The 13,325-nt window shown below is 50.4% G+C and overlaps 1 protein-coding gene across 1 annotated transcript in view; it reads left to right on the top strand.

The window, feature by feature from the left end:
- CAMK1D (calcium/calmodulin dependent protein kinase ID) overlaps nt 1-13,325 on the top strand; it is a 404,516-nt gene that overhangs the window by 378,556 nt on the left and 12,635 nt on the right. The window contains 2 exon segments of the mRNA XM_030568042.1: nt 11,712-11,799; nt 12,350-12,488. Of these exon segments, the coding sequence (XP_030423902.1) occupies nt 11,712-11,799; nt 12,350-12,488 (227 nt within the window).

Below are 13,325 nucleotides of genomic sequence, written 5' to 3'. Positions count from 1 at the left end.
AGAGACAAACGCTTGAGCTACACAGAGCTTTTTTTCAGGACCTGAAGACAACCTGTGTAGCTCAAAAGCTTGTCTCTCTCACCAACAGAAGTTGGTCCAATAAAAGATATTACCTCACCCACCTTTTCTCTCTAATATCTTGAGACCAACACAACTACAGCAACAACTACGTACGTTAGTTATCCGAGTACTGCACCTACACAGACATGGCTCACTTCAGAGTGTGCCTATGACTTTAACTAGCACATCTTTTCAGTAAAAAATTCCCAAGGAAACAAGCAAATTGGGAAAACTGAGGGCTTAATCCTGCCAAATGTTAAATGTGTGAGTAACTTTATGTAGGTGAATAGTCCCATTGAATTTGGTGAAACTACGCAGGTGCGTACAGCTACTCAGGTGCTTAAATGTTTGCAGGATCAGGGCCTAAGAAATTAAAACGCCTCTTCCCAATGATCCATTTTTCTGAACTGTATCTGTTCCCCAGCTGCCTGCATTTATGTGCTGTGTTTCTGTTTATAATCAAATGGCCTTGGCAGGAAGACAGTATGCTTAAACTCAGAGTTGGCAGAAAAAGAAGGCTAATAATTACAATGAAGTATTGCAAAAGAAAAAGTGCAATATATAAGCTCTGTTGGTAGAGATGGTTACACCCTAAACTGAATAAGCTGCACATTTACACAGTCTTCTCCAGCTTAATCTACAGGTGATTTATACTCTCTTTTGCCAGGGCTATTATTTATGATTTGTTGCAAAAGTGAATATGCGGTTTCATCATTCCATTGTGACCTTTCAGAAAATCACATGGAAAACTAGAGTAACAAAAGAAGGGGTGTGATTTCCTGCAGCTTGATACATTTTAATATTTTCTGTTCTAGTATTAATGATAGCAGTTATGTTTATTAAATGTATTATTACAGTGTTGTTGTAGCTGTGTCGGTCTCAGGATATGAGAAAGATAAGATGGGTGAGTAATATCTTTGACTGGACCAACTTCTGTTGATGAACGAGACAAGCTTTCAAGCTCCACAGACCTGAAAAACTGTGGAGATTGAAAGCTTGTCTTTTTCACGGTCCAGTGAGAGATACTACCTCAGCTACCTTGTCTGTATTAAGTATGTTGCTAGAGCAGAATTCAGATACTCCTCTAAGGCACATAGCCACATAGCTCAGAGTGATGTGATTAAAAGTAAGAGGTAGAAACCCAAAGGTCTGATTTTTCCATAGGATACACAGCACTGTGATTGAAATCCATGAGAGGTCAGCAGTTCATGAACTGGCCCTAACTTAGCCTCCATCAGTCAGGTTGGAGGGAAAGGAACCAGATCTCTTACGTGCTCCCTAGGAGCATAGATGCTGGAACTAGGGGTGCTGGGAGTGCTGCCACTCCCCCTCGCTTGAAATGGTTTCCATTATATACAGGTTTACAGTTTGGTTCAGTGGTGCTCAGCACCCCCGTTATAAACATTGTTCCAGCACCACTGTCTAGGAGAGGAAGGATGGTCCAGTGGTTATGGGGCTGGGCTGGGACTCAGAAAACCTGCATTTAATTCCCTGCTCTGCCACAGACTTCCTTGGTGACCTTAGACTGTCTTCCTCACTCTCTGTAAAATGGGGATAACAGCACTTCCCTCTCTTACCAGGGTGCTGTGAGGATAAATCCAGTCAAGACTGTGAGGCGCTCAGATACTTGATTTCCCCCTGCCCATGCAGAAGCTTGTTGTCCTGCTATTGCTTGGGCCTCTGCAAATTATAATAGTCCCACTAAATGTATTTTGTGTGCTAAATGCACTAGTCAGATAACTCCCATCCAGAGGAGGAAGATAGTTTACAAAAAGCTCTGTTTTCAGAAAGTGTTGTTTGAAGTGTGAAATGGCTCCCCAAAGGGAACCAGGGATGCGTACAACATGAAATCAAACTCCTCTCCAGCTCATCCCTGCACACTATTTATTTTGGACTATCTCTGATACTGTATGCATGTGTGTGTGTTTGTATATGTGTATATAAAATCAGAACTGTTATCTGTTCCCCAGAACTGTTATGTTCTTCTTCGAGTGATTGCTCATATCCATTCCAGTTAGGTGTACGCGCCGCGCGTGCACATTCGTCGGAAAACTTTTACCCTAGCAACTCAGTGGGCCGGCAGGTCGCCCCCTAGAGTGGCGCCACCATGGCGCTCCATATATACTCCTGCCGGCCCACCCGCTCCTCAGTTCCTTCTTACCGCCCGTGTCGGTCGTTGGAACAGTGGAGCGCGGCTTAGCTGACCTCCACTTCCCTAGCTACTCGTTTTCTCGTATATAATATAAAGGTGCGGGACTTTCACTTGCCCCTCCACCTTGGGCGCGGAGCGATGTTCAAGCGGCGGGCAGAAGCGCCTCCTCGGCACCGGACCCCGCCGGTACCACCAAGGCCTTTCGGCACCGACCGTCGCCGGCACCGATGTCGACTCGGCACCGCTCCCTTCTTCCGAGGTCGAGAGAGTCTACGATTCCTGCTGGTGCCTGGCGGCTCCCCGGCACGCGCCGTGGTTGAGCCCCCTGCTCCCGCTACTTCCGTGCCACCTGCGTCGCAGCCAGAGAGCTCGCCTCAGTTGCGTTATCCGGCACCGTCACCTGCAGAGGCACCGATGACTTCGGCTCCGTCGATTCCAGTCCCCCAGGACCAGGGAATCCGGTGCCTGGCAGCTCCCCGGCTCGCGCCGTGGTAGAGCTTGCTGCTCCTGCTGCTTCTGTGCCAGCTGCACCACAGCTAGACAGCTCGTCTAAGGTGGCTCGCCCGGCACCGACGACGTCGGCACCGTCGATCCCGGTCCCACGAGGGCCGTAGAATCCGGTGCCTGACGGCTCCCCGGCACGCGCCGTGGTTGAGCGTATTGCTCCTGCTGCTTCCGTGCCAGCGGCACCGCAGCCAGAGAGCTCGTCTACTCGGATCGCCCGGCGCTGACACCTGCTACGACACCGATGACGTCGTCACCGTCGATCCCGGTCCCATAAGGGCCGTAGAATCCGGTGCCTGACGGCTCCCCGGCACGCGCCGTGGTTGAGCGTATTGCTCCTGCTGCTTCCGTGCCAGCGGCACCGCAGCCAGAGAGCTCGTCTAGTCGGATCGCCCGGCGCTGACACCTGCTACGGCACCGATGACGTCGTCACCGTCGATCCCGGTCCCACAAGGGCCGTAGAATCCGGTGCCTGACGGCTCCCCGGCACGCGCCGTGGTTGAGCGTATTGCTCCTGCTGCTTCCGTGCCAGCGGCACCGCAGCCAGAGGGCTCGTCTACGTCGGATCGCCCAGCACCGACACCTGCTGCGGCACCGATGGCGTCGGCACCGTCGATCCCGGTCCCACACGGGCCGTAGAATCCGGTGCCTGACGGCTCCCCGGCACGCGCCGTGGTTGAGCGTATTGCTCCTGCTGCTTCCGTGCCAGCGGCACCGCAGCCAGAGGGCTCGTCTACGTCGGATCGCCCGGCACCGACACCTGCTGCGGCACGATGGCGTCGGCACCGTCGATCCCGGTCCCACACGGGCCGTAGAATCCGGTGCCTGACGGCTCCCCGGCACGCGCCGTGGTTGAGCGTATTGCTCCTGCTGCTTCCGTGCCAACGGCACCGCAGCCAGAGAGCTCGTCTACGTCGGATCGCCCGGCACCGACACCTGCTGCGGCACCGATGACGTCGGCACCGTCGATCCCGGTCCCGCAAGGGCCGTAGTATCCGGTGCCTGACGGCTCCCCGGCACGCGCCGTGGTCGAGCTAATGCTCCGGCTGCTTCCGTGCCAACGGCACCGCGGTCAGAGAGCTAGTCTAAATCGGATCGCCCGGCACCGACACCTGCTGCGGCACCGATGACGTCGGCACCGTCGATCCCGGTCCCGCAAGGGCCGTAGAATCCGGTGCCTGACGGCTCCCAGGCACGCGCCGTGGTTGAGCTCCTGTTCCGGCTGCTTCTATCGGCACCGTCGATTCCAGTCCCACAAGGGCTATCGAATCCGGTGCCCGACGGCTCCCCGGCACGCGCCGTGGTTGAGCGTATTACTCCCGCTGCTTCAGTGCTGACGGCACCGCAGCCAGACAGCTTATCTAACTCGGTTCGCCCGGCACCGGCACCTACCGAAGCTCTAATGACCTCGGTACCGTGGATCCCGGCCCCACGAGGGCCGTCGAATCCGGTGCCTGACAGCTCCCCAGTACGCACTGTGGTTGAGCCTGCTGTTCCCTGCACGCCGGAGATGTTACCAACGGCGAGGGCTCTCAGTGCCATGACAGAGTCAGTGCTGCCTGACCCGGGCACCGCCGGTACGGGTAATACAGTCTCTTCAAGGGACTGTCCCCTGTCAGTACAGCAGAGCGGCACCGTCCATGATCACGGTCCCGCAGACACTCCAAGTCCTGTCGGCACGCCGGACACCACTGGCAGTCCCGGTACTGTTTTCCTCGGTACTGGTCACACTCGCTGCACCGGTCGGTATCCCGTTCGCCGACCCGCTATCGGCACCGTTCCGACATCTGGCACCGGGGCAGGTACCTTGACTCCTGTAGCTCTTCTCCGAGCCTCGAGATCTCGGTCGACCTCCCGACACCGTTCTGGTTGCGGGTCTGGATCTCGTTCCAGGTACCGATACGCCTCCCGATGCCGGTCCCCGGTGCCGAGTTGGGCAAGGTCCGAGTGAGTCAGAGACTCGGCCCGTGCCTTCTTTTAGTACCTCCATGGCCATCCGGACACGCATCCGTGTCATCCCATATGCGCAGATTTTATGCTCAGGACCACGATCCTGATATCATGGCCAGCGGGCGCCAGCCCCGAAGCAGAAAGAGCCTTGGCGAATGCAAGGTGTACTCTGCAGGGGCCCTGCGCCTCTGGGTAGCAAAGCAACAAGCCTTGCTTAGCTGCGATAATTATAGCACCTGGGTGGAGGAGTTTCTCCCTCGAACCTCCCACCTAGAGTTCGCTGCCGTCTTGGAGGACGGGGGAAAGAATTTACCCTTTGTTGGTAAAGGCATCTTCGCGGCAGAGACAGCCCCAGACTGCGAAGCCTGCTGGACAATAGGGTCCTAATGCGTCTCAGCGTGTATACGCTTGCGACCAAACGCAGGCCTTTATGGCCCCAGCCGCCATACTCTGTGCCTAGCCAGAGGCAGAACTCTGGAAAACGGCAAGGCCAAGGTGGTCGCAGACAAACGTCAGGCCCCCTAAAAAGCCAGAGTCGAGGTCCCTCGCAATTACCACTGGGACCAAAGACGGACCTTCCAAGGTTCGTCGGAGGGCGGTGTACCAGTCGCAGGACGGGGTCCTGATCCCGCTTTCTCCTGGCATGGCCCCAGTTACTTTTAGATCGCTGGGTCCTGCGCACGATGGAGCATAGGTACCACCTTTAAATTGCTCCAGCCCTGTCCCCCTTCAGCGGGCGAAAGGGGCTAGGGGTTTTACTCCCGTTATGCCCTAGTTCCCCACTCGAACACAGGTCTCAGACCTCCCTGGTCCTGCATGGACTCAACCGGTTTGGGATAAGGTTAAAGTTCTGCATGGTATCCCTGGGAACCATTATTCCATCCTTGCCTCCTGGGGGCTACTATGCCGCCCTGGATAGGAAGGACGCGTACTTTCGCAATGCCATCTTCCCTCCGCACGGGAGATGCCTCCGCTTTATAGCCAGCGGTGAATACTCCCGGTTTACGGCCATAGTCGCCGCCTACCGTAGCTATGTCGGATATGCGTTTTTCCGTATTGGGACGATTCGCTTATCCGAGGAGACTCTGACGCACAACCCACTCAGCCGTGGGCATCGTCACGGTCTTATTCACAGATCAAGGCCTGATGATTACTATAGAGCAATCCACTCTGGTTCCCACGCAGAGGTTGGGCTTCCTAGGGGCTATCTTGGTCTCCTACCTAGCCGGAGCCTGCTTATCGCAACTGCGGTTTTAGGCGATGGCATCAATCATCTGAGGTCTGAAGGCTTTCCCAACGACCTCAGCTCGTTCTTGTCTCAGTCTCCTGGGTCCATGGTTGCCCGCAAGTTTGTAACCAAGCACGCCAAGCTCCGCCTCCGTCCTCTCCAAGTCCGGCCCACCTCGGCGTACCGCTTGGACAGGGAGCCAATGGTCATGGTAGTCACCGTTCCCTCGAACGCCTTAGGCTCCCTAGAGTGGTGGCTAACCCCCTCCTTGGTGTGGACAGGATGCGGTTTCATCCGCCCCAGCCCTCACTGCCCCTGACGGCGGACGCATCATCTCTCTGCTCGAGTGCTCATGGTCACCTCCGAGCTTAAGGCCTTCGGTCTTCTAGGGAGCTGGCATTCCTCATTAATGCCCCAAAAATCAGAGTAGTCCGCCTGGCATGCCAGGGGTTCCAGCGGCAGCTGCGAGGCCGTTGTATCTCGGTGTTTACAGCCAACACAATGGCCAGGTGCTTCATAAGCATTCAGGGGGGACATAGTCCTCCCCCCTTTTTTGTCAGGAGGCCATCCATTTCCGGGTCTTTTGCATGGCCCGCTCGATGGAGCTGGCGATGTCCTTTCTCCCAGGCGTTCGGAACGTCTTATCTCTTTGACTCAGCAGGTCTTTCCTGTCTTACGAGTCATCACTCTGCCCCATGTGAGGCGTCCCGCTTTCCGGAGGTGGAAATGGTTCCTCACACAGACCTGTTCGCTCACCGCGAGTGCAGGAAATGCCAGGTGTTCTGCTCCTTCCAAGGTCTCTCCTCGGAATCGATCTTGGACGCATTCCTGATACCGTGGAACGGCCAACTGCATTATGCCTTCCCGCTGTTCCCACTGGTTCGTTACGTCCTGCTCAAATTCCGCAGGGGCGGAGCGTGCGTCATCATGATCACTCCAGAGTGGTCCAGGCAGCACTGACATACCACGTTGCTCGGCCTGTCAGCCCAGACCTCATCACTCAGGGCAATGACAGGCTTCGTCACTCGGACCTGCAGCCTCTTCGCCTCACGGTGGCTCCTGCGTACCTGAGTTGGGGTGACAGGCAGCCTTCCACCTGGTCAACGTACCGAGCCAGGTGGAAGCGTTTCCTTTACAGCTGCAGTACGCTCGATCTTGCTCCTGCTGAGGTCTCGATCCCCTCTATTTGGCCTGCCTCTGGCCTTCAGCGGCAGGATCTGGCGCTATCAGCGCTGAGGATACTCTCAGCAGCCGTCCCTACCTTCCAGCAGGCTAAGATGGACGTTCAGTGTCCCACGCTCTATGGGTTCGAGGTCCCTCAAGGGCTTGGAGCGCTTGCACCCTCGGGTGCGCCGCCCAGCCCCGCCCTGGGGCCTCAACCTAGTCTTGGCCAGACGGGTCTCTGAGATCAGAGCTCTTACGAAGGTTCCACAAAGACAAGGTGCAGTTATGACCGCACCCGGCTTTCCTCCCTAAAGTGTTTGGCCTTTCATGTTACCCACAGCTCAACGCAATGGGCATAACCGTTGCACTCCTTGGACATCTGTGGAGTGCTCGCATTATATTGTGCTGACAGAATCATTGCCTAAGGCGCCCCAGCTCTGCCCCGGTAGCGGGCCAAAGGGAGGGCTTGCTTGTTTTCCTCTCAGAGGATCTCATCTTGGGTGATGGCGGACATCCCCACTTGTTATGATTTGGCTCATAGTTCCCCAAGCCACATCACCGTGCATTCTACCAGGGCTCACGCTTCATCTGCCGCCTTGCTGGCTCGTGTTTCTACCCACGAGACCTGTCGCGAAGCTCCATTGGTCCTCGGTCCTTACCTTTGCTTCGCAGTATGCCCTGGTTCAGCAGTCAAGAGAGGCTGTAGCCTCTGGCTCGGCAGTTTTATTCTGCCACATTTCACTCCGACCCCACCGCCTTTGTAAGGCTTGGGATTCACCTAACTGGAATGGATATGAGCAATCACTCGAAGAAGAAAAGACGGTTACTCACCTTTGTAACTGTTGTTCTTCGAGATGTGTTGCTCATATCCATTCCGCACCCGCCCTCCTTCCCCACTGTCGGAGTAGCCGGCAAGAAGGAACTGAGGAGCGGGTGGGCCGGCAGGAGTATATATGGAGCGCCATGGTGGCGCCACTCTAGGGGGCGACCTGCCGGCCCACTGAGTTGCTAGGGTAAAAGTTTTCCGACGAATGTGCACGCGCGGCGCGTACACCTAACTGGAATGGATATGAGCAACACATCTCGAAGAACAACAGTTACAAAGGTGAGTAACCGTCTTTTCCTCCAGCATTATCCATCACAGCTAACGCCACGTTTCCTGTCATCATACTCCCTAGTATTTCCAAGCAGTATTTGGCCTGTAGAAAGTTTGAATTGGCTGCCTTCAATAAGCATGAGGGTTCTGAAGATAATACTAGATGAAAGATTCTGACTGCCCTTGTGGGCAGGGAGGGACAGGCTGAAAGAAACATGCTTGCAGTATTTTGCCGAAGAATCATCCAAAAGGGAGTGTACTGTTTTTCTCTGTCTTGGAAGTTCCTTTAAAGCTCAGTAATACTATGTCTAGATAGATAGTAAAGGTAGAACTGAACCCAGATAGATGGATAAAATAAATCAGATTAGATAAAATAAAATTTGATAAATACATTAATTTATTTTGCAGCTTTAGGGCTAGATTCTATTATGTTTACTCGAGATGAACAGTCCCAGTAGCTTCCGGGAAGCTACTTATGGAGGAAGGTGCTACTTCTTATGTCAATAACAACCTGGCCATTGCTGTCACTTCCTGGAAGTTCTTGAACACCCTCAGCTCCCACTGCAAGCACACCTCCTTGGATCAGGCCATGAGTTCTTGAGAAAGTTGTCAGACTTCCCATACTGGCTTCTGAAGTCTTGGATGTATCCACAAAACAAGCTTCTACACACTGCCCTGCCAACATGCTTCATACCTCACCCCCCAAAGGACTCTTCAGCTCCTGGGGCTCATTTGTTCCTCAACTTTTGCATTGAGATTGTCCGCAGTGATGCCAAGTAGCAGCGCTTGTGATGAGGATACCTCTCCATTCAGAATCAGACTAAATACTAGCTTGCTCACAAAGAGTGCTCAGATTGTAGTGTAGACGTATGCCAGATTGAGCCAGCTACCCAGCAATGAAAAGCTCAGTCTGCTTAGGCTAGTCTTGGTCCAATCCTGTGTGATACTCAGCACCTCATGAAACCATACTCTATTCCAGTCCTTTTTTCTAGACAGAGGCCTTAATCATGTTGCTTTTCTAAGTAGCTTCCGCCTGCAGAATTCATTAATATTTACAAAGTGCTTCGAGATCCTCCAGATGGAAGGACTTATATCAGTACAAAGTAGTCTTTTTCTTCTTGTTTATTTCTTTATTGTTGTTGTACGATTAGTTGAGGGTTGTCCTGCAAGACAATTGCCCATACTTACAAAGATATATGGTCCCCGTTATGTAGCTGAATGCCTCAGAGTCTTTAATATTTTTATCCTCAAAACATCTTTGTGAGATTGGGATGTACTGTTATCCCCATTTTACTGATGGAGCAATTGAGGCACAGAGAGAGTAAATGATTTGTCCAAGGTCACACAGGAAGTCTGTGGCAGAGCAGGGAAAGAACTGGCTAACATGCAACAGGACTATGTCCAAGCTGAACAATTGTATTTAGTCGGGTGTGGTTTCATGAATATGTTTATGGGCAGAAATTGATTGAGGCAGAAATAGATCATAAGCCATTGGAAGCCTTGAAAACAATGGTCAAAATACCACACGAACTTCAGAAATTGATCCCCAAACTGTAAAAGTATTGCCTATCTATGAAATCCAGGCCCAGTACAGAGTCGCGTATAGCAGATGTGCATTCTGGAGCACTTTTAACATAGTAAAAGCAAGGATCCACTGGAAGAGAGTATAGAAGTAAATACATTCCCAAGCAGTGGTGCTGCCCATGTTTCTAAAATAAAATTGGACAAGCTCAAGAGGGAAACATAAACTGCTCCTGTCCAGTTTATTAACACTTTCATTCAGGGAGCACAGGTTTCCACTAGCCCTGCAAACAAACACTATAATGGTCTTAGCTGGTACCTTGTTAAGCAACTGTGCCTTCACCAACAACATTCGTGTGTGGGGCATAGTGTTCCTAAATTTATGAATGACTTTGTTTACCAGTTTGTTGGCCCCTTTGTGCTCCCACTGGGAAGGTCTCTGGACCTGTCAGATCTATCAGCATGGAGGATTTCATCGTCTCTAGTTTCTCTGTAATGTCACTTGGCTTCCAGGAAACTTTGGGGGCACTGTAACAGCTCCTGCATTATCATTATTATTTTTTTGTCAGGGTCCCTTCTAGTCTGAAGGTTTCAGGTGGCTTCATCTGCTACATTTTTTCCAAAGACTGAATTTACTTCTGGGACCATGTAACGAATGTGTGAAATCACCCAGGAGCCCAGCCTTTACTTCCTGGTTTCAGCCCCAGAACTTGGGCCAGGCTTACAGTAGGATTTACCTCTGTCATATGGCATGGTATCCTTGACTCCTGTGACTGTTATTATAACAGCCCTTCTGGCTTGATGGACCAGATTCACCCCATGTGTAATTCCACTGAGAGAACTGGGTTTACAGGAGGGATGAATTTGTCCCTTTGTGCAAATGAATTATCGATGCAAGAACTGGAAATGTTTAAGGCTGTGTCTTGTGGAGATTGAGCTATCTCATACAGTCCACGTTTCTTTGCTAAGAGACTCCATGTATCTGCTTTACTGTTGCAAACTTACCTTAGTTATGATGACCAACTCCATACATTTCAGTGTGGCAGGAAAATCTCCAGTGCAAACAGAATTCAGGCATGCTGGAGTTCCTTTGGAAACTGCCACGTGTTTGGAGGTTAAAATGTTGATGTTAAAACTTTATAAATCACATACAAGAAAAAACTGGTGTTTTTACCCAGATCTCTAGTCATACTAGAAAGCAGACACACACCAACAAAATAAAATGGAAGCAACATTGGGTGTGCTAGCAGAGACAGGATTATAGGTGGCCTTTTAACCAACTTTGTCTAATTCTGCTTACATCGAGTCTACATTACACAGTGGTCAAAATGCCAGTGTCCGTCGGCGCTTTGTTACACGAATGCTCCCATCAGTGCTATCAGTACTGGTCTAAGCCATTGGTAATAACAGTGGGAAGTTAGAGACAAAAATCCATAGAAAAGATTATACCAGAATTTCAATACATGAACAATCATGCTTTATACTGACCACTTCTGGTCACCTTTATAAATGATCAAAGGGTTGGAAAATGTGCTTATAGTGATAGACGGAAGGAGCTTGATTTATTTAGCTTAAACAGAAGGTTTAAGTACCTACATGTATAATTTGTAAGTGCCTATATGGGGAACGGAAATCTGATAATAGAGGGTTATTCTATCTAGCAGACAAAGATGTAACAACATACAGTAGCTAGAAGTTGAAACTAGATAAATTCAAACTGGAAATAATATGCAAAATTTTCACAGTCAATGTGATTAACCATGGGAGCAACTTGCCAAAGGTTTTGGTGGATTCTCCGTCACTGGTATGTTTTAAATCAGGATTGTATTGTCTCCCTAAAGACCTGCTCTAATTCAAATGGGAACTATTTCGGAGGCGTTCTACAGCATGTGCTATACAGGAGGTCAGATAAGATGATCACTGTGGTTCCTTCTGGCCTTAGAATCTTTGAGTCCATGAGTTATAAAGCGAGAGATGTTAAAGACGGATGTCTTAGAGCAAAGCACCTGTAAAAAGATCTTGTTTTTCTGTTTCAGGATCGCAGGGGACACAGCCCTCAGCAAAAATATCCATGAGTCCGTCAGTGCTCAGATCCGAAAGAACTTTGCAAAAAGCAAATGGAGAGTAAGTGTCATATTCTCAGGGGGTTACATTGCAAGCCAGTAACACGTACGTGTTTTCTAAAGCAGGTGCAACCTTCCTGTGCACTGAATTGTGTTACGGTCTTTTAAAGGGATGATGCAATATCTTATTCGTGGCTCAGAACTGTAGATAGATTAGTGCTACTTACATCAGTAAGCTACAGCTGCTGTACAGAGGATTGAATGAGGAACCTCCAGACCCAAACATGTGAGTTGCTATAGGCTGAGCTAAAGAGTCAAGGCCCTGCCGCGGCTGCTAGAACAGATTCCCGTCTTCTGCCGTTGGGCACAGAGAAGGGCCCGTGAGAGAGATCTGCGTTTACCTAAGTGCTCCTCACTGGAAATAGGACTTCTATGAGTCTAGGAGTTACAGGATCAAGGCTTGAGAAAGGGTTGTTTTTTTTCATCTGTATTTAGTTTACAAAAGAGTAACTCATTAAAGTTGTTATTTTTAAATCCATATCTGATGATTCTGAAAGAAAAGAATTAATTCACAACCAAGTGTTTCTGTGGATTTTTTTTTCTCTTTCCAGCAAGCGTTTAATGCCACAGCAGTTGTGAGACATATGAGAAAGTTACATCTTGGCAGTAGCTTGGACAGTTCAAATGCAAGCGTGGCAAGCACCCTCAGCCTGGCCAATCCACTTCCCGATGGAACAACCAGGAAAGATTGTAAGTACATGACAGCATAGCAAGGCTGCTGCCAACTCCTAGCAGGGTACCGGTGATCAATCAGACGTCACCCTCTGTTGTTCTCTCCTGCAATATGTGACAGCTTTGACAGCAACCTGGATCAAAGCTCATATCACTCTACTTTCCTCCCACTGTGTCAGCCCAACAAATTTGACCCTACAGTATTTTCATTATCCCAAGGGGAAAAAAACTATTTTCTGATTGGCTGGCTGTAATATTTACCCCTTGGCTGAGACACCAGAATCAGAGGGGCAAATCGGCTCTCATGTCAGTGGACATAGATCGCTTTTATTTTGGTAGCAGTCCTACCCTCTTACACTAAGACCAGATTTGGCCCAGTGTCTTGATTGTTATACATCATGACTGATAGTTCAAAGCTGCCTAAGGGACGGGTAGGCAACCTATGGCATGTGTGCTAAAGTGGCACACGAGCTGATTTTCAGTGGACTCACTCTGCCTGGGTCCTGGCCTGCCCTGGGTCTGAGAGGCTCTGCATTTTAATTTAATTTTAAATGAAGCTTCTTAAACATTTTAAAAACCTTATTTACTTTACATACAACAATAGTTTAGTTATATATTATAGACTTAGAGAAAGAGATCTTTTAAAAACATTAAAATGCATTACTGGCATGAAGACTTGGCACACCACTTCTGAAAGGTTGCCAACCCCTAGCCTAAGGGATTTAAACACCTGCCCTATATAGTTTTCTGAATGTCAGGGAATGGTGAGGTGGCAGCAACAGGGATCATTTGGGAGAGTGCAGGGTTTCCTTCACAATGAAGTTCATTTTATCCCTACCCTTTCAGCACTGATTT

The sequence above is a fragment of the Gopherus evgoodei genome, chromosome 1, assembly GCF_007399415.2.
Source record: "Gopherus evgoodei ecotype Sinaloan lineage chromosome 1, rGopEvg1_v1.p, whole genome shotgun sequence".
NCBI lineage: Eukaryota > Metazoa > Chordata > Testudines > Testudinidae > Gopherus > Gopherus evgoodei.
Note: the sequence above shows the minus strand (reverse complement) of the source record. Positions and strands in the feature narration are given on the sequence as shown.